General features: G+C 36.0%; 1 protein-coding gene across 2 annotated transcripts in view; it reads left to right on the top strand.

Annotated features, from left to right (window-relative positions):
* Positions 1-23,937, top strand: part of SEMA3A (semaphorin 3A) — a 193,916-nt gene that overhangs the window by 127,880 nt on the left and 42,099 nt on the right. For both annotated transcript variants that reach the window (XM_059712176.1, XM_059712175.1), the window contains 4 exons: positions 17,393-17,535; positions 19,579-19,693; positions 19,789-19,858; positions 22,601-22,745. In XM_059712176.1, the coding sequence (XP_059568159.1) occupies positions 17,393-17,535; positions 19,579-19,693; positions 19,789-19,858; positions 22,601-22,745 (473 nt within the window). The remainder of the gene's footprint in view (positions 1-17,392; positions 17,536-19,578; positions 19,694-19,788; positions 19,859-22,600; positions 22,746-23,937) is intronic.

The following is a 23,937-nucleotide window of genomic DNA, read 5'->3' as shown; positions in this document are numbered from 1 at the left end:
TGAAGAGAGTTAGGTAATACCACATTTCTTGAACCTCTACCAATTTTCTATTTAAGAGAGAAAGTTTTAGTGTGAGATCATTGATTGGGTAAGATCATATAAATTACTTGTTACTATGGGGCAATGGCTTTTCTAAATAAAAAATTCTATTTTCTTTAGATGTAGGAAATGAAAGTTTGCTGCTTTGGTTTTCTTCATCCAAACCCAAAATTTATTTTTAATTTGTATTGTATGCAAAATAGCATAATTATATTTTGAACATGGACTCTATTGATAGCATAATTTTGTGTATAGGGAGAAGAATTTATATTATACATATTCTATTTCATTTTCCTTCATGTTGACATTACTTTGTTGTAATTAACAAAGTAAAAGGATAATTTTTTTTTCGCAAACCTTTCAATGTTTAGAAAATTTGGGGAAAAAATTCTGTATTAAGTCCTTGATATCTTTAAGTAATAAAAATTAATATCCACTATATATGTATTATATATGTGTGTGTACATGCACCATTATAAGTTCATGAAAATATTCTTTCTAGAGATTATTTCCTTCATGAAATCCCATCTGATCTTCTCAAAAAACAAATAATCTAATCATACAGTAGTTTATGCTTAACATGATTCAAAAATATAATGTAAATGATGAAAACAGTTTAAGATGACAGATGAGTGCATTAATAGAATGAATTTATTCATTGAAAATCTAATATATGGATTAATCAATAAATATTGCAGCTTCCTGTAGTTGAGGAAATAAATGTCAAAATTTATAAAAATGCCTAAAAACATTATAATTGAGGAAGCAGGATTAATCTAATAACATCAAAATATTTCTAATCTATATTTAACACTAGAGGCCCGGTGCATGGATTCATGCACCGGTGTGGTCTCTCGGCCTGGTCTGTGGGGATCGGGTTGAAATTGGCTCTCTAACATCCCCTGAGGGTTCCTGGATTGTGAGAGGGTGGTTCTCGGTTGATGCACCCCAGAATTGGGCTCATCACCTGAGAACCTCAGCTTCCAAGTCACCTCAGCTCCACAGGTCCTGTGTTGAGCATCTGCCCCATGGTGGTCAGTGTGCCTCATATCTGTTGGTCGGACAGTTGAACTGTCCCTTAGGCTTTTATATAGAGAGATGACAAAACACAGACCTCTAAATCATTACACATAGTGTTCTTGTAAATAGCAGGACATTATATACAACTCCCAACATCTGCAATGGAAAAAGTCATTCTAATATACCAGTATAATAAATAAGGTACATAATTATATCATCTCCACAGTGAAATGTTGAGTAATTCCTTCTTATATAACCAGTCTATGAAAGAAAAAGACTACATATTTACAAGATAAGAGAGTGGAAACACAGACCACATTTTGGTAGATAATTATAAAATAATAATAACAAAATAGTCATATGACCTTATGACATCTCCACTTAGTTTAAATAGATTACTATTTCAATCACTTTCCTTAAACCTATTTTGTACTCAGCACTACCTTCCTGAAATTTGTGAAATTCACCGAGATAGAGAAATGGTTGGGAGATATGCATCCTAGAAATAAATCAGTCAGCAAAACAGAAAGGTAATAACATAATACAACAAGATGCATTTTCTTTAAAAAAAACCACAATACAATAAATATTTATTTTTTAAAATATGCTTTTATTGATTTCAGAGAGGAAGGGGGAGGCAGAGAGATAGAAACATTAATGGTGAGAGAGAATCATTGATCAGCTGCCTCCTGCATGCTCCCTACCGGGGACGGAGTCCTCAACCAGAGCATGTGCCTGTCCAAGAATTGAACCGTGACCTCCTGGTTCATGGTGGATGCTCAACATCTGAGCCATGCCAGCTGAGCTATTTCAATTTACTTTTCAAACAGAATTCTACAGAGTATAGGCAGTTACATTTGAAAATGTTTCCATTTGAATAGATGACAAAGACCATAATATTTAAATAAAAAGAACATACATAGTTTCTAGATATAGAAAACGAAGCCTGCCCTGATTGGTTTGGCTCAGTGGATAGAGCATCAGCCTGCGGACTCAAGGGTCCCGGGTTCAATTCCGGTCAAGGGCATGTACCTTGGTTGAGGGAACATCCCCAGTGGGGAGTGTGCAGGAGGCAGCTGATCGATGTTTCTCTCTCATCAATGTTTCTAATTATCTATCCCTCTCCCTTCCTCTCTGTAAAAAATCAATAAAAAAAAGAAAACAAAACCATACATTGAAGATTACACTATATCAAATTTGTATGTCTATGAAAATCTAAGTGATACTCAGTTTTCAGGCTCAGTTATATGCTAGAAATTCTTAATTTTGCTATAGTTTACTTTAAGACTGAGCCACCAAGGTAAGTATTAGTGAAGAAAAAAGTAAATGACTGTTTTTACCACCTATAATAGTGTATTTACATATTATATTTTCTTAAATTTATATGATTACTTTTATCAACCTAAGATCATCTTTGCTGGAAGTTAGGAAAAAGTACTTTTTGTTTCAGGAGGCATAGGTAATTTTCATATTCAGGAAATTGAAAGAATTATATAATTATACATCTTGGCCCTCCACCTAGATGCTACAAATTTATAATTTACTATAATATCACTTTTCTGTCTATCCATTCATTTCTCTCCATCCATCAACCATTTTTTCAATGAAGTCAAAGTAGATATCAGTCATCAGCACACCTCTTAAATATGATTAATAGTGATAGGAGTTCAATATTTGTTTATGTATTTGTTTCTATTCTGAAAAAAATTATGTACAATGAAGTGCACTAATCTTAAGTGTTCTATTCAATGAGTTTTTGACAAATGATATACCTCTGTAACTAAAATATCTATCAAAGTATGGAATGTTCCAGAAATTTTATATTACCCATTTCCATCCAGTCTCTACACCCTTGCCACCAGAGGAATGTACCGTTCTGTATTTTCCACAATAGATTACTCTTGCCTATTCTAGAAACATATAAATGGAATTATATATATGTTCTTTGTTGTATTATTTTTTAAATTCATCCATGTCATTGCATGTATCAGTAATTTGTGCCTTTTTAATTCTAAGCAGATTTAATTGTATGGATATACCCCAGTGTCATGCATGTTTTTATTGATAGATACTTGGCCTTAATAAGCCTGCTATAAACATTTTTGTTCAAGTCTTATTGTAGACATATATTTTCATTTTTCTTGACTAAATAGCTAGAAATGGAATGACTGAATCACAGAATAAGTATGTATTTGGTTTTACAAAATACTTCCAGATCATTTTACACTCCCATCAAAAATTACATGAAGAAGGATGTTAAACAATAGATTGGAATAAACAAATTGAGTATTGATATTGAAGTCACTCTTGGCATTATGTGAGAGAAAAAAAATGTAGGAAAGGGAGACTGGTAACAAGAAACTTAAAAAGCTATAGGAAGGATGAAAAAAACGGTAAGGACCTAAATTAAGACATGAAGGATACAGATAGATAAAAAAAGATATTTGGAAGACAGATGGAAATAAAACTTGGAGATTAATAAATTGTCAATGGAGAGGCAGGTGAACTCAAGACTAATTCCAGGCTTCTGAGTTGAGTGACTCTAATAGAGGGGATTCAAAGATGAATGACAAAACCATGCCTCAGAAGAACTTAGTGAACAGTCCTGGCTGGGTAGCTCAGTTGTTTAGACGGTTTTCCTGATATGCCAAGATTGTGGGTTCAATCCCCAATCAGGGCACATACAAGAATCAACCAATGAGTGCATAAATAAGTGGAACAACAAATAGATATTTTCGACTCTCTCAAATAAATAAATAATTTTAAATTAAAAGAACTTAGGGAGCAAACACACGGTGTCACTATAAAGAATAATCCAGGGTGCTCTCACCAGTGTAGATAAGCGGTTAGCGAGTCATACCCTGGAGGTCTCAGATACAATTCCCAGTCAGGGCACATATGCGGGTTTGATCCCTGTTTGGGGCACATGGGAGAGGCAACCTATCCATGTTCCCTCTCACATTGATGTTTCTCTCTCTCTCCCTCTCCCCTCCTCTCTCTCTAGAATCAATGGTAAACTATCCCCAGATCAGGAGTAAAAAATAAAAAAATAAAATTATCTCGGGCAAGTGGGAAAGTACAACTGCTCTAATTGAAATACAAACAAAACATAATATTATGGAAACTCAGAAGACAAGTTTCCACCTCACGAATTAAATAAAGCACTATGCACTTTGGAAGGTATTTGAAAAGGGTCTTGAAAAATGACATGATTCTTCATAGAGGATTTGCAGAAGTAAAGTCACTTAAGAAAGAAAGTTCTGGCAATCCAGAGTGATAAGACAGAAGGGTATGGGGGAAATGCAATTTTTCTTAGTAGGTGAGCCTAGAGTTATATATATGGGTGTTGTGTAGTGAAAACCTTGAATATCTTTAAAGGAGTCTGAATTTATAAATGTTGAATCACTATATTGCACACCTGAAATTTGTATAATATTGTAGGCCAATAATACTTAAATTTAAAAATAAGTAAATAAATAGATAATTGAGACTGAATTTAATTATTTAGCCTTTGAAAAACCATGAATATTATTAAGTGCATATTTAGACATTCACATTGGCAGAATTGTGAAGTGTTGATTTAAAAGAATGATTTGAGGCAGGTGGACCTTTAAAGAAGACAAGCCTATACTTTAGGAGAGAGATGAGAGAACATTAATTAGAACAAAAGAAATAAGGAAAAAATACACTAAAAAATGTGTGAGGGATAGAACTGGTAAGAAATTACAACTAAGTAGATCTGGGAGATGAAGCTGAGAGTAGGACAGTGGGATAACATTTTCTCTTTGCAGTATTAAATTAGGGAAACCATGAGGTCACTGATTTGATTTGACATATACTATTGGAGACATCACACTCCACAGTGATTTTTGTGATTACTTCATGTGTTTCCTCTCCTAAGCCCAATATCCCAAAGACTTTTCACTTCCTCTTCAGTAATTTGCCTTCAGTTGAGAAAAACTGTGGAAAGTTTGATTTGATTATGACTGTTTAATTCAAATAGACTTATTTTGCAGTGGTAGAAAACAGTAACTTTTTCCACTCATTTTTTATTAATATTAAAAACTGCCTTCCTTGTTAAAATAGTAAACAAAATAGCCAAATATAGTACAAGCCTATGTAACATGTAGACCTGGTGAAAAATCCATGGGTAAATACTTGATGCCGCATGATGCCATAGAAAGAACTCAGCTCCTGTTCATGGTATGTGCTAGTTTGCACTTTGGGTATGCACTGGGTTTTAATGTCAGCGTTTCTTCTGGGATGAGTGTGGATGAGGAAAATGTATGAAAAGCACAAGGAAAGAGCACAGTAAATAGTTCCTATTATTTAGTTACCATTCGGGCTCATCTTCCATCGTAATCAGCCCTTCTCTCCTTCCTGACATGACTCATCTTCAACTTTCTTCTTCGGGTTAAACCATCCCAAGAGCTGCTCATAGTTTCCCAGCCAGCTAAGCATCAGAAGTTTTTCCAGGCCTGTTCCTTGGCAGCCAGGAGTTTTTCTATTCCACAGCCAAAAATGATATATCCATTCTGCGTAGGCTGTTAGCTAAGAATGTAAGATGACTTTGTGCTGCATTCCCTGCATTCCCAATGTGCTGGGAGTTCCATTCAAGGTCTTTTGATTCAGGGGGCTACTCACTCACCCCGCTGCCCTCACATTGCAGCAAAGCTGAAAGGGAAGAAAACAGTCACGGTGGCTGTCAGCCTGGTGTGCTGGCTGTCCTGTGGTGATGGGTTTTCCCCATCACCAATTTCCCCTCTGGCTAGCTTGTAACTATTTTGAAGCCTGAGGCTGTGACACTGGAAATATTTTGAAAATTTAAAAAAAGAGTTTGACAATTTACCTAAATTGCTATTTGTTCCTCTCAGTTGTTTTTAACAGGTTTACTCCTTCCTCATCAGCTGTTCCTGCTTCAACTTGCTTTCAGTCACAAAGTGTATGTTTACACATTAATTTTGTTTTACTTTTTTTTTCTTTATTGATTAAGGTATTACATATGTGTCCTTATCCCCCCATTGTTCGTCCACCCCCCCACCTCATGACCTGTCCCCCCCTGGTGTCTATGTCCATTGGTTAGGCTTATATGCATGCATACAAGTCCTTTTGTTGATCTCACCCCCGTACCCCCATCCTCCCCTACCTTCCCTCTGAGGTTTGACAGCCTTATTGATGCTTTTCTGTCTCTAGATCTGTTTTTGTTCATCAGTTTATGTTGTTCATTATATTCCACAAATGAGTGAGATCATGTGATATTTATCTTTCTCTGACTGGCTTATTTTGTTTAGCATAATGCTCTCCAGTTCTATCCATGCTGTTGCAAATGGTAAGAATTCCTTCTTTTTTACCGCAGTATAGTATTCCATTGTGTACCATTAACTTTTAAACATAAGTTTATATAGGATATTTCTTAAAATGTTCTAGACAGTGTTATGATAACAGCTAGCAATTGTGAAGGCCAATGATATGCTGATATGGGTAGGTAGATAGGTAGGTAAAAGGAAAGAAAAAAAGAAAGACAGACAGAAAGGAAGAGAGGAGGGAAAGAAGATATATATTTCTCCTAGCACTTCTCAGACATATGTACTTAGGTTATTCTGACATAAGTACATAAGGAAACTAAAGTTAGTTGACATTAATTTATTTTTGGAAGTTACAAATCTAGTGAATGGGAGAAGCTTGGATTTTATCCAGTTTTCTCTGACTCCTATCACAGTGAAGAAAGAATTATTTTGCTAATTGAAGGTAAGTATTTAGTAAGGATTTACCTTCATAAATAGTTATTACATCAGAAGGATCACTTTTTACTGAGAAGAAAATAAGAATAGATAGATATAGATATAGATATAGATATATAGATGATAGATAGATAGATAGATAGATAGATAGATAGATAGATAGATAACTATACAGATTTTCAAAGGTCCTTTTATCTCATGAATGAAATCATAATTGATTCAGAGAGATGGGTAATTTTGGTTGTTTTTCCGAGTGGGTTCTGGTTTTCTCATTCTGTTGTGGAACCTCCTAACATGCTTCACAAGAGGATTGAATGAATGTTTCATGGTGTGAAACTAGTCCTTGTAGCATTTACATAAGACAGCTTATAATCATTCATTCCATCCTCTATTCTAATAAATTCTGTATAATTTATATCCTAGAAACCCAATATATGTCCTAACTTCTAAATTTATAGACACTCTAAAAGCCTTCATTAATCATCCTTTAAATGGAATTCATTTTCAGAAAAAAAAAATATTTCTACAATGTAGTTGTCTGTTCTTATAGTTTTGTGGGCTTGTTCGTGGAAAGGATAGGCCCAGCCAAATGCTGGTCAGAATGTTGCTATCCCCAAGATTCTGACTGCTCCTAATATTGAGAGCAGCCAAATGTGTTCGTTATTTAAATAAGCTCGGGCTGCCAAATGAATCATAAAGGCAGCTGCATGTCCTGTGCCAAGGTGTCATTTTCATTAAGTGTGAGATTGCACCTGAAGGACAGTTTAATTTGCAGCTGCTAAAAATATTTCGACAGCGTGGTACTGTTACAAGTGGCAGGTGGTGCCCAAACGTGAATTTTGCAAGAAATGCCATCTGTGGGATGAGGTGTGGAAGAATGTCTAGGGGGTGGGAAAGGAGATAAAGGGGGGAAGAAAAGAGAAGTGTATTTACCTAGGGTTTGTTGCTATTATCTTGACTACAGATTCCATGCTTCACAGGATAGCATTGGCCCAGGATTATTAAATATGATTATTTGTTCAGCTTCTGCCATGTGCTCAGGGCATTGCAAAAGTACCACAGTACCTGCAAAGACAAAGTTTCTTCCCCAAAGGCATACCAGTTAAGCTATCCAGATGAGAGAATCCTTTCCAACTTTATTTACCTTTCATAGTGTTTGCATTGCAGTTTTGTGCTGCTGAGATTAATGCACTTTGATCTCGCCTAAATGGATTTTCCCACTTTCTTTTGATGTCAACTTTAACATACATCCACACTGGTTTCCTGCTCCACGTCGCAAGAAGTATTTTCTAATTATACAAGCTGAAAGGTTTTATTAAATTACTAGAAGCTTGTTGCACGAAGATACACACAATAGGCCTTCCTTCCCCCGGCTGCTGGCACTGGTTTTCCTCCGGCACCTGGGACCCAGGCCTTTGGTCTGGCCGCAGCGGAGAAGCCACGCCTCTTCAGTCTTCAGTCTTCAGTCTTTACTCCAGCCAGAGCCTTCAGTCTTTGCTCCATGCCTGTGTATGCAAATTAACCACCATCTTTGTTGGGTTAATTTGCATAGTCGCTCTGATTGGCTGGTGGGCATAGCAGAGTGATACCAATTTACATGTTTCTCTTTTATTAGTGTAGATTGTCATGCGATTGTGAACTTTACAGAGTAGAGAACATCATAATGTGGCACGTTATCCAGGGGCATTGTAACTGGTTACATTATGAAAAGATTTGTATATGTGTACCTGTTAGTTTCAATGGGCTTGGCCACTCCAAAATCAGGAATTTTATCTGGAAGCTGAAAGTAGGCATCCTCTGCTTTCATAGGCTACAGACACAACTTAAAAGAAAAAGAAACCAGTAAATTTGGATTGCTTTTCATTTCTACATGCCATTTGATGGGAGCAACTGGAAGCAATATAACATCTTTTGAATAACTTTCCTAGGTTCCTAGGAGAAGTGATACAGTAGATCAGTCTGAGTGGTAAAACTTTTCCATGGGGAATTTTTGATGATGAGACCAGTTATTTAATAGCATGTAGTTTTTCAGGACAATGGTAACCTCTGAACTGCAACATATGCATTGTTTTTAGCTTCATACAATGGAGAAACATGCCTTATGTTACTTTAATCCCATTGATGGAATCTAATTTTGAAAAATTTCAAACAGATAATTAATTTTTGCTGTATTCATTGTCTGACACAAAAGGATGCAATCAAAAAGAGAAAAGCTTCTCCCATGTTAAAAGAACATTCGTAAAATTTCAGGAGACTATTTGAAAACCTGCTACTGTGTACTATTGCTTAAAAATAGTTGCAATTTAAATAAGAATGTCTAAGCATTTCTTTAACCAGAAACCTAAACATCAAGTTTAACTCATCCCAGAAGCTTTAAAAAAGCAACAAAATGTTACATTTTCTTTAAAAAAATAAAATCTACACAAATGCCAGTTATTCATGGGGATATGAAATACAGCATAGGAAATATAGTGAATAATATTGTAATACCTATTTATGGTGTCAGAGGGTATTGGGCTTATCAGGGTGATCACTTTGTATCTATATATATATAAGCCTAAGCCACCATCCAACCATCCAACCAACCGACTGTAATTATGACATGCAGTGACCACCAGGGAGCAGATGCTCAACGCAGGAGCTGCCGAGCTGCAGTGACTTGGCAGCTGCGGTTCTCAGGTGACTCACCGGAACCAGAGAGGAGGAAGCCCGATTTCAGGGTGTGTCACTCAAGAACTGCCCTCTCTTGGGGGATGTCGGAGAGCCAGTTTCGGCCCAGTCCCCACAGACCAGGCCGAGGGACCCCACCGGTACATGAATCCATGCACCAGGCCTCTAGTGTTTTATAAATATCTAACATTATGTTGTACACCTGAAACTGATATCATACTGCATCTTAACTGTAATTGAAAAATAAATTTTTTTGAAAAAAGTCACAGGATGAAAATAAAAATAAAACCTATACAGTTTAGATTTTAATTTATTCACTTCTTAAGAACAATGCTCTGTTTCAGAAATTATGCTTAGCATGGAAGAAATAGCAAAAATAAAAAGACTGGCTTATAAGAAGAAAGGGGAGCCCTAACTGCTTTGGCTCAGTGGATAGAGTGTCAGCCTGCGGACTGAAGGGTCCCAGGTTTGATTCCAGTCAAGGGCATGTACCTTGGTTCTGGGCACATCCCCAGTGGAGGGTGTTCAGGAGGCAGCCAATCAATGATTCTCTCTCATCATTGATGTTTCTGTCTCTCTCTCCCTCTCCCTTCCTCTCTGAAATCAATAAAAATATATTTTTTTAAAAAAGAAGAAATGGGAAAGAAAACAAGTGAGTAAAACAGAGTTTTATGGATTCTAATTTTAAAAAATATGCACCAGGTGCCAGGGAATGGTTTGTGTGTCCAAAGGCAATAGAAATTACACGATGGTTAGGAGAAGGTGCGGCCAGAAGCAGGGGAAATAGACGCCATGTGACTACCAGGAGAGAAGTGTGGGGACCCTCATCTGAGTGGTTGCAGAGGGACGGATTCAGAATGTGCTTAGGGGAATACTTTGTTCTGTAGAGAAGCTGAAGGCAGGAGAGGGAGGAATATAGGACAAATGGCTGTCATACTAAATAGGAACATGAGGCTAATAGAAAAAGAATTAAATGTTATAAGAGAGGTAGAAACAAACTTTCTTGTTACATGAACCACATGCGTATAAAGTCAGTATCTATGGTGTTTTCTAGAATGATAAACAGGTTCACTGAGCATTTAAAGAAGGAGCTGGAACAATAGGTCAAAGTTATTTTGTGAATGACACTGATTGCCCTTTGTTTATTTTCTGCATTAGAGACACTGTGAATAATGTAACTGACAATGTTTTCCATTTTCTTCTTGCAGCTAGAAAGATCTGAGCTAACTCTGTGGCTCTTTTTAAATATATATATATTAACTGATGAATATAATAACTGCTCTTAGCCCTTTTTTTGGCTCAGAGTAACAGCAGAATTATTGTCCTTTCTGCTTAATTCATGCTATTTTGTCATATCCTATGATACCTGCCATCTGTTTTTGGATAATGTATGGTATTAATGCATTCATACTTATTTCTGAAACACTGTATGCATGGCTTAGAAGAAATAGATAATACATGTAGAAGGGCAGTTAGATGATTGCAATAATATAACTGTAAATTAATAAGGACATTAATTGTGAGAGTAACATTAAAAAGGTAAAATGATAGCAGGGATGTATTTGATAATAAATTAAGAGTGTAAAGGAGAACTGTAGGAGATGGAGGGAGGCAATTTAAGGTAAAATAATATTTTATATCTAGATGTTGGCCGGAACCGGTTTGGCTCAGTGGATAGAGCGTCGGCCTGCGGACTGAAGGGTCCCAGGTTCGATCCCGGTCAAGGGCATGTACCTGGCTTGCGGACACATCCCCGGTGGGGGATGTGCGGGAGGCAGCTGATCGATATTTCTCTCTCATCGGTGTTTCTAACTGTCTATCTCTCTCCCTTCCTCTCTGTAAAAAATCAATAGATGTTGGTGTTGACAATAACCAAAAGTGAAAGTAGGAAGGAGCTAAAGCATTTTTAAAAGAGAAGTTGCTTTGCTCTTTGCTTGGTGTGATGAATTAAAGTTGCAGTGAGATATCTAGTCAGAATTTGAATTTTGAGCTCGTCTTTCTTCCCCACTCATATATATCCTTCCTGACATGTTCCCTAACTAAATAAGTGAATCCCATCCAACCAGTTATTTAAATCAGACATTTCTGTAATTTTTTCCTTGATTTTTCTCACTACTCCTTATATACAGCATCTTATCAATGAATATAATCCATCAATTCTACTTTCACATAATCCCTGCATGTGTCTCCTTCTTTATTTATAGCTCAAGATTACCATCATTTCTTACCACTCTCCAGACTGATCTTCCTGCCTTCATTCTTGTCTCACTATAACTGTTTTCTCTACAGCAACCAGAATAATCTCCTTCAAATAGAAATCTGAGAATGGCATTACTAGGTTTAGAACACTCAGGGTTTCCCCCATAGCTAGTAGGACAATAAACTGCTTTCCTTTTTTCCTGGCCTCTGTTTAACTTTCTCTCATCCTATCTGACCGTCTCTGTCTTCACTGGCCACTCTCTGTGTTCACAGCATTCTCTGTCATTTCTGTGACTTTCATGCATGTTCCTTCTGCCTGGGACACCCTTGGTTATGCTTCAGGCCTTGAATTATATGTCATATCTTCGGAGGAAAATGTCCCCTAATTCTTTCAAGGCAAGATTGTCTCTTCCATTTCCTTCTCCATTCTTTCCAAACTCTTAGCTTTGCTCTTTTTATGCAGTTTCATAATTTCTCTATTTAATTGTTGGTATCCTCTCACAGACAGTAAGCACCAAGTGGACCTAACACTTTTTACCATAATATCCCCTAATCTTCCACTCTGCAGAGCACGTAGTAAGTGCTTAAGAAATATTTGATAAGTGAAAATAAAAATGGTGCGTGATTGCACGAAGAAGAAAGATTATTATTGGAGTAATATCCTGTACATTATTGGATTGATAGCAAATAAAGGGAAGTCTTAGTCTGAGAGGACAACTCATTTCTCCACAGAAAGGGGAAAAAGAAAAATTGGGGGATGAAGGAAGAAAAAAGAGGGTGGGCTCGGTCTTATTATAGCAAATAACAAGTCCATCTTTGGAATGTAAAGTGAGAGATGATGGTACCTTTCTGATTTTAAGACAATCTGAATGATTTTTAAAAGTTGTTGTTAGTACATCTATAATAAGTATACTAATTCCTTAGACACCAAGATTCTTATTTAAGATAGAGTGAATTTATAGCACACCCATTTACTATTACTACATGATTTTCTTTATCCTGGCTTAGATGTAGAAGCAAGTGGAAGAAAGTTCTGGGTTTTGCACAGCAGGCATAGTGAATATTCATAAGGCTAAGAGGTCCCAGGGAAATAGGGAAGACAATTAGAATGACTGATTAGAATGTTCAGATTGAATAAAGAGAATTCACCAGTGAGGAGAGAAATAGTCAGCAGTGGTCGGCAAACTGCGGCTCGTGAGCCACATGCGGCTCTTTGGCCCCTTGAGTGTGGCTCTTCCACAAAATGCCATATGCAGGCGCGCATGTACAGTGCGATTGAAACTTCGTGGCCCATGCGCAGAAGTCAGTATTTTGTGGAAGAGCCACACCCAAGAGGCCAAAGAGCCGCATGTGACTCACGAGCCGCAGTTTGCCGACCCCTGGAAGGGGATGAGAAAGGGGGTAAGAGGACAAAATAACACAAGAAAAGGCAAAATTGGGGGATTAAAAAAATAGAATATGAATAGTGAGCAGAGGTTTTGATCAAAGAGAAGAATTTCTAAATTTGAAATATTAGAAAAGTATTTATTTTAAATTTTTGGAAGAGATCAGATAGAGACACCTATTTTATTAAAATAAGAATGAATCTTTTTTGAGTATAAGATATAATCTAGATTTCTTAAATATAAGTTTTATTAAATTGGCATTATTTTTCTTTGATGTTCTTTTTTTTATTTTAATAAATTTAGCTGTTATTTTCCATGTGTAATTTTAGGTTTTGGCTGTATCTGAAGCTATGTCAAACTGTTAATTTGTCTACAATATCCTCTACTCCTGTAGTATCAGATACTGAAGGAGAAATAAGGATTGAAAACCCTTTTACCAAGTACTTCATAAGATGCTTGAATTATTTCTCATTAGCTTCCACATTTGTAAGTGATAATTATGCTGACATATTTTAGAAAGTGAACATAATACTTGATATGACTTCTCTCATGCCCAAACAGCAAGAGAATGTTTATACATGTAAAATTTCTTTGCATTGTTGTTGTTTTTGTGCTTCTAACATTGCTTTTGTTAGATTATAGCTTTCTGAGAACAAGAAATATATATTATTCATTTTGATTTTTACATGGTGTCTTGTAAATATTTATGATGAAATAAAAGGTAGTTGGATTTAATTGCTTGAAATTATTATTAAAGTATTTATATGAACAACTGCACTAATTTGGGAGGTAATATTAGACCAACTTCTTCTCCATTGCTCCAGGACTAACACAGAAGAATGTGTGAGATTTTTATAATTAAAAATAAAAATTTTGTAGCTGGATTTTAATGTGATCCCTTAAACTGAACATGTGATTGAGACTTCCTTTTGGTATCATCTAATAATAACATAATACCTTTGTTAACATTTTATAAAATTGTTTCATAACACTAAGTTTAAAATATTTGCTTGTATATGTTCTTGTTGACTAATGTCACCCCAATAAATTTAATTAAAAATAATAAAATATTTGTATATAAACTTTTTGTGACATACAGGGTGAATAGAACCCAACTTTAAACAAACCCAATTTTAAAATTAGGCATCTGGTATCTGAGAAGTAAGAGCATTCTCAAGGTCACAGAAACCTTGGCCGGGTGGCTCAGTTGGTTGGAGTGTCATCCCATACACCCAAATGACGCAGGTTCAATCCCAGGTCAGGGCTCATATCCAGGTTGTAGATTTCATCCCCATCCGGGGCATGTACAGGAGGCAACCAATTGATGTTTCTGTCACACATCCATGTTTCTCTCTTTCTTTCTGTCCCTTCCCCCCTCTCTCTCTCAAAAAAAAAAAAAAAAGTCACAAAAGGTGCAAGTGATGAACTGTGTTTTTTCATACACTCACACCTCATTTCTAGGAGTCTAATTTCATCAGTGAGGTAATACCTCTTTGGTTTGTACATTAAAATTCCTACTGTCACATTAATTATTCCTCTCAACATTCTATATATATGAACAAGTACAATTTTATGAAGGCCAGATTTGCAAACAATTATTAAGGTTAAAGTAATACCTTATTTTATGTATCTAAAAAAATTCTGGTGCTAAGTCATTCCAATTTTTAAGTTACTATTTTCCTACTCTGATTACAGTGGAACACTGAACTAAAAATGTGAATAGGTAATGTTTCATATGTTTTACATTATTTAGAGAGTCTGTATAATTTGCCTAAGAAGGATAGTGGAGTGTAGCCCTGTGAGATATACTAAATACATGGTCCCAGAACAAATGTTAAAGGAAGGCTTCAAGCATGGAAAAGAGGATAACAATGATTATTCACAGGTGTAAAGATTAGGACTCAACAACATCAATAAATCTGGTTTTAGGATTCTGAATTCTTTTCTGGTCTCTTAAGTATCAGGCTGACCTGTGGGCATATATTTCATTGTTAAAATAATACACCGTGGGAGTATAGATAGATTACTCTAAGAATTTAAATACCTGCAATGTCCTAAGTGCTCTCAATGAGAAAAACTCAACTTCTTAGTATGTTACATAGTAAAGCCGTGAAGCTAGTACATATTTTATACAGTTTGTATGAGTCACAACCGTATCAACCCAGGTATTTACAGAAGCATTTTTTGAAGTAAGACTCTAAACCCTATGTACAATCTAGGTAGTCTTATTTTATTTTTTATTTTTTTCTTTCCTTCCCTCCTAGGACAGATATTTGTTAACTGCTCACTGTGTTTTAGGCTATTGAATCATAGCACCAAATGAAACATGCCAAGTTCTTATTCTCATGGAAATTATACTGCATTGGATGGAGGGAGAAAGGAAAATGAGCAAATGAATTCTCTATAATAAAGAGCTAATATGCAAATGGTTGTCATGCCCTCATGCCATCACAATCCAACACCAGGAGGCTGTGTGTGCAGCGGGGGTGCGCGGGTGGGCAGGGACTTGACGCTGCACATGCGGTGTGGAGGCAGGTCCGGCGGCTTGCGCGGTGATGCTGGGGGGCCTGGCAGCTCCGTGCAGCGAGGCCTGGGGGTCCCACGGCTCCACACGGTGCAGAGGTGGGATCCCCAGCTCTGGCCTACCTCTTTGGGGCAATCCATCGAGGAGCTCCGGATGGGTGGGCAGGGCCTACCTCTTTGAGGCGATCAGTCATGGGGCTCCCACACTGTGAGAGGGCACAGGCCAGGCTGGGGGTCCACCCCCCAAGTGCACAAATTTCATGCACCAGGCCTCTAGTATTAGATATAGAGAGAGGCAGAGAGCTGTTTAATAGCAGACAGTGAACCATCTTAGGAACAAAAATAATGAATGAAAATGAGTTTGTTTATTTTTTTAAAAAAGCCCTGGAGTAAGGATTTCAGTGCTTTTAAAGAAGATAATCAACAAGGGGCTTTTGGATAATGTAATATTTGAACAAAGACCTGAGTAGAAGTAGGAACCCACACTTGAGGATATAGGAGGGCAGAGAGATACCAGGCAAGAATGATCTGAGGCAGGACTGAGAGTGCTTGCCTCGTTTGAGAACCAGCAGGGGAGGCATGGCTGACAAGGAGTGACTTAGGGACGGAAGGGTAGGTTGAAGAAAAGGCATGTGAGGTAGCAGGGGCTGGATCATATAGGGCTTCTGATTACTATAAGAATTAATATTTCATTGTGAGTGGTTCAGAAAGATACAGGAGGGTTTAGAGAGGGAAGTGACATATCAGAGGTTCACGCTGGCTGTTGTGTGGAGACGTGGGCCAAAGTTGGTAAAGTAGAATCAAAGAGGCTATAAGGTGTCTACTGCTGGCAATGGTGGTCTGGGAGGGGCAGGTCTTAAAGGATGTGGTAGGAAATGGTGACAATAGGGATGGGCTGATAGAATGTGGAACATGACAGAGGGCTCAAGGGTGGCTCCAGAGTTTTTGACTTGAGTGCCTGGTGAATGATATTGCTATTTACCGAGATGGGAACAACATGACAAGATTTATTTTTTTGTTGTTATATTATGTGGATCTCATTTCTCCCCTCCTACCCAATTTTTGCTGGAAACTGGAATAGATGAATTGGTAGTGTGATTTAGACTATCTTATGCTTGAAAGGCAGAATAACAGTGGTGATGGCAATAAGTAATATCAGATAGCACTTAAAGTTTGCCAAATATTTTTTTATCCAGTAATGCATTTGAACTATGTGGTCACACTGATGATTTCTGCACCTAGTCCTAACTTTCTGGGAAAAAAAATAATGAACGTTTTTATTACATATAAGGTAACTTGTAGCATAGTTTAAAATACTATGTTTGTCCATAAAGAATGGACAAACAAAACAGAAACAAACTCATAGATACAGAGGACAAACTTCTGGTGTCTTAGGGGAGACTGGTTAGGGACCTTGGTAAAAAAAACAAAAAAAAGTGAAGGAATTAAGTAGTACACATTTGCAGTTACAGAGTAGTCATGGGATATAAGTTTACCATAGGAAATACGGCCAATAATATTGAATAACGGTGTATGGTGCCAGGTGTATACTAGAATTATTGTGGGGAGCACCGTGTAAATTATATTATTGTCTAACCACTATGCTGTATACCTGAGACTAATATACACTAATATTAAATGTCAACTGTCACTTGAAAAAAGGAATGGTTTACAAATACTGGAAAAAGTGAACTAAGCAAAGATTAGTTCTTGAAATATATCAAATAGGAGTTAAAAGAAAGTGAAATGTACTGTAATGAATGGTATTATCCATCCAAATGTGAATTAATATATATCCTATAATTTGTCTCTCAGATCCAAGGTTCATTAGTGCCCACCTCATTCCGGAGAGTGACAACCCTGAAGATGACAAAGTATATTTTTTCTTCCGTGAAAATGCGATAGACGGAGAACACACTGGAAAAGCCACTCACGCTAGAATAGGTCAGATATGCAAGGTGAGGTAAAGAAAAATAAATTGAGGAAGATACTGTTGAATCACAATCTTATTTCTTATCTCCTTCTATGTGCAAATGCAATGAAAAATCTGACTAAAATACTTGAATTATCATAAATATTTAAATGGTAAAAAATGATTGAAAACATATCATTGTTTATGAGTAACTCTTCATAGTCAAACAAGCAAGCAGAGGTTGTGAGGCATTGCTTCAAAATTATATTAAGTGGTCTTGGTTTGAAATTCTAGAGAAATAAATCTTTTATATTACCTAGGAGAATATATACTTTTTTGTATCCTCAGATCTAGCACACTTTCCAATAATGTATAATTTTTTAAAAAAATTTTTTAAAATATATTTTATTGATTTTTTATGGAGAGGAAGGGAGAGAGATAGAGAGTTAGAAACATCGATGAGAGAGGAACATCGATCAGCTGCCTCCTGCACATCTCCCACTGGGGATGTGCCCGCAACCCAGGTACATGCCCTTGACCGGAATCGAACCTGGGACCTTTCAGTCCGCAAGCTGACACTCTATCCACTGAGCCAAACCGGTTTCGGCAATGTATAATTTTTTAATGAATATTTGTTGTTAGGATAACTAAAGTATTAATATAAAAGTATTAAATCTTTTTTTATAAATTGATTATTATAACATCCTATGTATATATGCACATATATAATTTTTAAGCTTTGAAATTGATCTGAGTAATTATTTACTGTATGACACAAAATTAAATGTAATATGGCATTATAATGTTAGACATATATAATAAAAATTGATTGATACTTATGGATTGATTAATATCAGTGTGAAGATATGATAACGGTACTAATTTCCCCTCTACCACTGTATAGTATAATATATGTGCAATATGGACAAAGGCAACTGTTATTATATATTAAAGCAACTTTCATCTCAGGAGACTCACAAAGCCAGTCCAGTAATTGCCTTAACAGGGAATTCTTTCTAAGAAAATAACATGAAATTTTAATAATCTCTGTTTGGGAAGGTAGGTTAGTCTCTTTCTTACCTCAATCATGATCCATTTATTTACTTCTAGTATGTAAATTATTTGAAAATTAATTTTTTAAAAAAATCTGGAAACAGAAATAATATGTAAAACATATGAGAATCTTTTCTTCACAAAATATATATTTAAAAACACTACTTACATGAGTTTAAAAATATTTATAGTATATAAAATCACATAAACAAAATATAAATCATTATATTTTTGAAGGGACTTTTACAAAATGTATCTCTGGAATGAGTTTCCTTTATTAAGGTTTATGCAAATATTTTTTCAATATGCTATTGATAAAGTCATCATTACTTCAACTGTTTAAACTTATATTCAGTGCTAGCATACTTTTTTGTGATGTATTTTCAGTATAGGTTATACAACATGCATTTATTCTTTCATTCAGTACATACTTTTTTCAAATATATTTTTAATTGATTTCAAAGAGAAGATGAGAGAGATAAATAAAAACATCAATTATAAGAAAGATTTATCAAGAGGCTGTCTCCTGAATGCCCCCTACTGGGAATTGAGCCCCAAAACCAGGCATGTACCCTGAGCTCCTGGGTCAAAAGTTCACATTCAACCACTAAGCCCAGGGCCAGGCTCAGTACATACTTATTAAGTACCTACTATGTGCCAATGTATTCACTGCTGTGAACCAAGTTAAGTAAGATCTTAAGAAAGGCATAGGTAAGAGAGAGAGATTAAAACTAAACCAAAACGAAAACAACAGTAATAATTGTTTGCTGAAGAGTGGTAAGAGAATGGAAAAAGTGACTTTTTAATGCTAAGGGAAATTTATTGTAAGTCATTCCTTGAATACAGTTTGAGTGAATAAATTTGACCAGCAATATGATTTAAAAAGCACAGGTATTTGTATCATGTCATTCAAATTTCCTCATTCCTCATTTTGAAATATGAGGAATTGTATTATGAACCTATCTCAAGATAAGAGAAATATTTGAGATTAGCTTTTGCATGCAAAGTCCCCCAAACCAGTGGTTTCTCCTTTCAGAACGACTTCGGGGGGCACCGAAGCCTGGTGAATAAATGGACGACATTCCTCAAAGCCCGTCTGATTTGCTCGGTGCCAGGTCCAAACGGCATTGACACGCACTTCGATGAGCTTCGTGAGTACAGCCGGTCATATTTTACAGAGAATGTTTGCTCAGACTTTGCCATAATAATAAAAAATGCAACTTTTCTCAATTTTGTTTTCAAACAGAGGATATATTCCTAATGAATTCTAAAGATCCTAAAAATCCAATTGTATATGGAGTGTTTACAACTTCCAGGTAAACAACTTTTTACCATCTTATCATAGAAACATCCTGTCCTTAGGTGCTTTCTAAGCATCCATAATTTGTGAAAAGATATTCATGGGAGAACAATGTTGGCGTAACCTTTGAAGTGTATATTCTTGATGGCTGAAAGAAGTTATGATCTCAATAGTTTAAAATAAAAATTTTAGCAAAAAATATCACTACAAAAATAATGCTGAAAATGTATGTCATGTTCTATATATAGCTTTGATTTTAAAAACTGAGCGCAATGTAAAATTTTATAAAAATGGGAATCTGTTTTATAAGTTTACAATAATATAAAGTAAGAGTGAAAAAACATTTTCCCTCCCCTCTCCTACCTCTTCTCCTCTTCTTCCCTCACTCTTTGTCCCTCACCCTCCTTTCTGCCTTAGTCTTCCTCCCTTTTTGCCCCTCTTTCCCCTCCTTTGTATGTCCCCCAAGGCTCTTGCTATAAATCAAACATCAATTATTTTATATTACATTCAATATAAAGTTTACATTATCTAGAATTGTTCAAGGAAATATATTTACAAGCACATAAATAAGGATATGTGTTCCTATATGGATAAATGTTTAAAAGAAAAGTAATTTAAAATCAAAAGTCAGGTAAAATGCTGCAGGGGATTGTGATAGCTTAAGAGGAAGATTAACTGCAATATCCAAAACTGATTTATTCTGTAAATATTAAAGTCATTGAACATTAATTGGATATTTTTACTTAATTTTAAAAATAACAAGTAAAAATGTAAAAACCATATTGCTAAAACGATATATAAGCCTAAATTTTGAATGACAACTAAAGAATGTGAGAGGTCCAAATTAAACAAACTTTGACCCACCTCTCTGCTTCCTCAATGTCTGTACTGTGATTCTCACACTTGAGCATTCATTGAATCACCTAGAGAGCATGTCAATATACAGATAGCCAGGCCCTGCCCCCACAGCCCCTGATTCTATAGGAATGGGGCAGGACCTAAGAATTTGCATTTCTAACACATTCCCAGGTGAGGCCCATGCTGTTGTTCTTAGAGAACACACTTTGAAAATCACTGGCTTAATAATGAGTAAAATAATTCTGCCTCTCTTCTTCAGTGAGATGGATGTCTGCATGTGAATTAGTCTTAACAGCTGTAAATCATAATCAAGTCTTTCAGTGTTGATTTATCTCATCAAGAGATGAGTAAAGTATTTAACAATAAAAAATGGTTATGTAAACATTAGAATCTATGACGTATCATATGTGTATTAACGTGCTCTTCTATTATGAAAATACCAGAGGCCCAGTGCACAGATTCTTGCACGGGTTGGGTCCCTCAGCCTGGCCTGCAGGGATCTGCCAAAACCCGTCTGGTGCACGCATGTGGGTCCCTCATTCTGGCCTTGCGGGGATCAGGCTGAAACCAGCTCTCTGACATCCCTTGAGGGGTCCTGGATTGTGAGACCCCCTCCTGCAGGCCCAGCCCCAAGGACCTGGATGCCCACCGGCTCCCTCCTCCCTCTTTCCTCCTCCCTCCTCTCTGGGTCCGGGGTGCACGTGAAGCAGATTCGGGGCTGACAGTGCCCCAGCAGCAACCTAACCCATGGCTGATTCCACAAGGAATTGGGCTCCCTCCTCTACTGGTCAGAGTGCCTGCCCCCTGGTGGTCATTGCATATCATAGCTACTGGGCGGATAGTTGAAGGGTGGGACAGTCACTTAGGCTTTTATATATATATAGATTGTTATTAAATCTGCAGCTATTTACTGAGATCGACTCTTTGTCAGGGGTCCTGCAATATGCAACTGAAGCTACAGAAAAGAATCCAAGCATGCTTTCATCCCTCATGAAGCTTGCACTCCACTAGACATTATATATATGCAATGATTTCTGTATAATAAAATCTTATAAACACATGTTTTTCATTTGGTCTGATTTATATGTAATTTTCTCTGGGAAAGATTGGTTAAAAGATAAGCATTCCATATTTTAAATGTGCACAACTGTTTTATATCATGGTATAAATACATCCCTCAACATGTATATATATAAGTAAAATAAAATGGAAAATTGTGGAAACTCATGGCAAACTTCCAGTTTGCTTCAATTACCTGATTTTTGTCTAGCAAAATGATGGGGATAATTGCTATAATACTCCACCTTGACTAGGATGTGATATCTACTGACTTAAAATGATTTTCTGTGTTGGGAAGAAGTGATTTTAAATACCATCACAAAAATTAGCTGATCTAATATTTATGATGGTTTGGGAGTTAAAAATAATATAATGTAACACATCATATGACCTTGACTATTCATTTTCTGCTCATTTCAGCTTTAAAATGAATTCTTAAGCATTCTTGCTTAAAAGTTTCCTGGTTTCATTTATGACACATGAGGCTTACCATATTACCACAGTTTATATTGTTATTTCTAGTTGATGTCAAAATTAAACATTATTCATTAGGATCAGTGTATGTGTTTTTCCTATAAAAGATTATGCATTATATGAATATATATTCTACAAATAGTAGAGATGGTTTCTTCCATGACTTCTATTTTTGAGAATCATAATTTGTTTCTTATGTATTGTTTAAATATATAGATGAATTTAAATAGCTCAAACACTATTTGATATTGCTAAGAATTTGTGTTTTTTGATCACTGATGTTCAAAATTTAAGAACTCAGTATCAACAGTTCTTTTGCCATTGTATAGAGATGAAAATTTGTTCTTGTCTTGTCTCTCTTTTTTAGTAACATCTTCAAGGGGTCAGCTGTGTGTATGTATAGCATGAGTGATGTGAGAAGGGTGTTCCTTGGTCCATACGCTCACAGGGATGGTCCCAACTATCAATGGGTGCCTTATCAAGGACGAGTCCCCTACCCACGACCAGGAACTGTAAGTAGCCTAGATGCTTAAAATATAAAAAGAGTAACTGTCTGCTTAAAATTTTAAAATAACAGCTCTACTCAGATATTAAATATAGGTTATGTAAAACCAGGATTCCCAGACTATAAATGAAAGCAAGGAAAGGGTTTCTGTGATACAATGGAACTCCATGTTCAAAACCATTTTCTTTATGAACATCAGTGCTTAATGTCAGTGCTTACCAGTTGTGAATACCCATCATTTTTGAGTAATAGAAACTGAATGGACAGGCTTATTTATTTTGTTTTCTGAATGGGATATAGTGAAAATGGCCTTTATGGAGAGTTGGAATAATTAGGCTACACCTGGACTTATTCTCTCTGATCATAGCAGAGGCTTAAATGGAGAAAAACAGTTTTCAACTAATATTGCAGGTAAAGAAAATATGTGTGGGGGGGGGAAATCTCATAGAATGAGCAGGACCTATTACTTTATGAGATGCTGTCTGCCATCGCCAAACTCTCCTTTACCATCTCACCTTGCGCACATGCAGGCTTAAAAAAAAATTGGACAGAACTCAAAGTATAACCAGCTTTGAATCTTATTTAAAGTAGGGATGAAAAAGAAAAGACTTCAGTGTGGTAGCAAATGAAGGAAGTCTTCCTCAATATGATATCAGAGGTAATAGAAAATTTTGATAGAACCATTCACTTAAGTGTGACATTTTTTAATCTTAAGAACCATTAAGGAAGTAATTTTGTGTGATGAAAAAACTTGTATTTGAAGTCTAACCATTACTTTCATTTCACTTCAGCTTTTAAAAATTCTGTTAAATTTAAGTAAGTTATGTTTTCTATGATTGTATTAGACAAATTCTTTTAATAGTCTTGTTTTTCTGCATTGTTACACTTATTTATGAGCAAATTAAAATTTTTCCATTTTACAAATATTACTTCTAGATGATGGATCTTGTAGATTAAAAAAAAATAAGTAAACTTTCAGAATAAATGAACAGGGTGGAATATCTATTAATTACGTGAAGCCCAATGGGTTTTATAAAAAAGCATAAGATATATATTCTATTTCTTAATGGTAAACTGTTTTTACTTTGCTGGTGGACATTTTTATATCCCTATGGCTATTTATATCTCCATGGCTAATAAATGCCACTGTATTCTAAATACAAACTCTTGTGAGGTTCACTTCAACAAACTTGGAATTA

The sequence above is a fragment of the Myotis daubentonii genome, chromosome 10, assembly GCF_963259705.1.
Source record: "Myotis daubentonii chromosome 10, mMyoDau2.1, whole genome shotgun sequence".
NCBI classification, from domain to species: domain Eukaryota; kingdom Metazoa; phylum Chordata; class Mammalia; order Chiroptera; family Vespertilionidae; genus Myotis; species Myotis daubentonii.
This window is presented reverse-complemented; position numbering and strand designations above follow the sequence as displayed.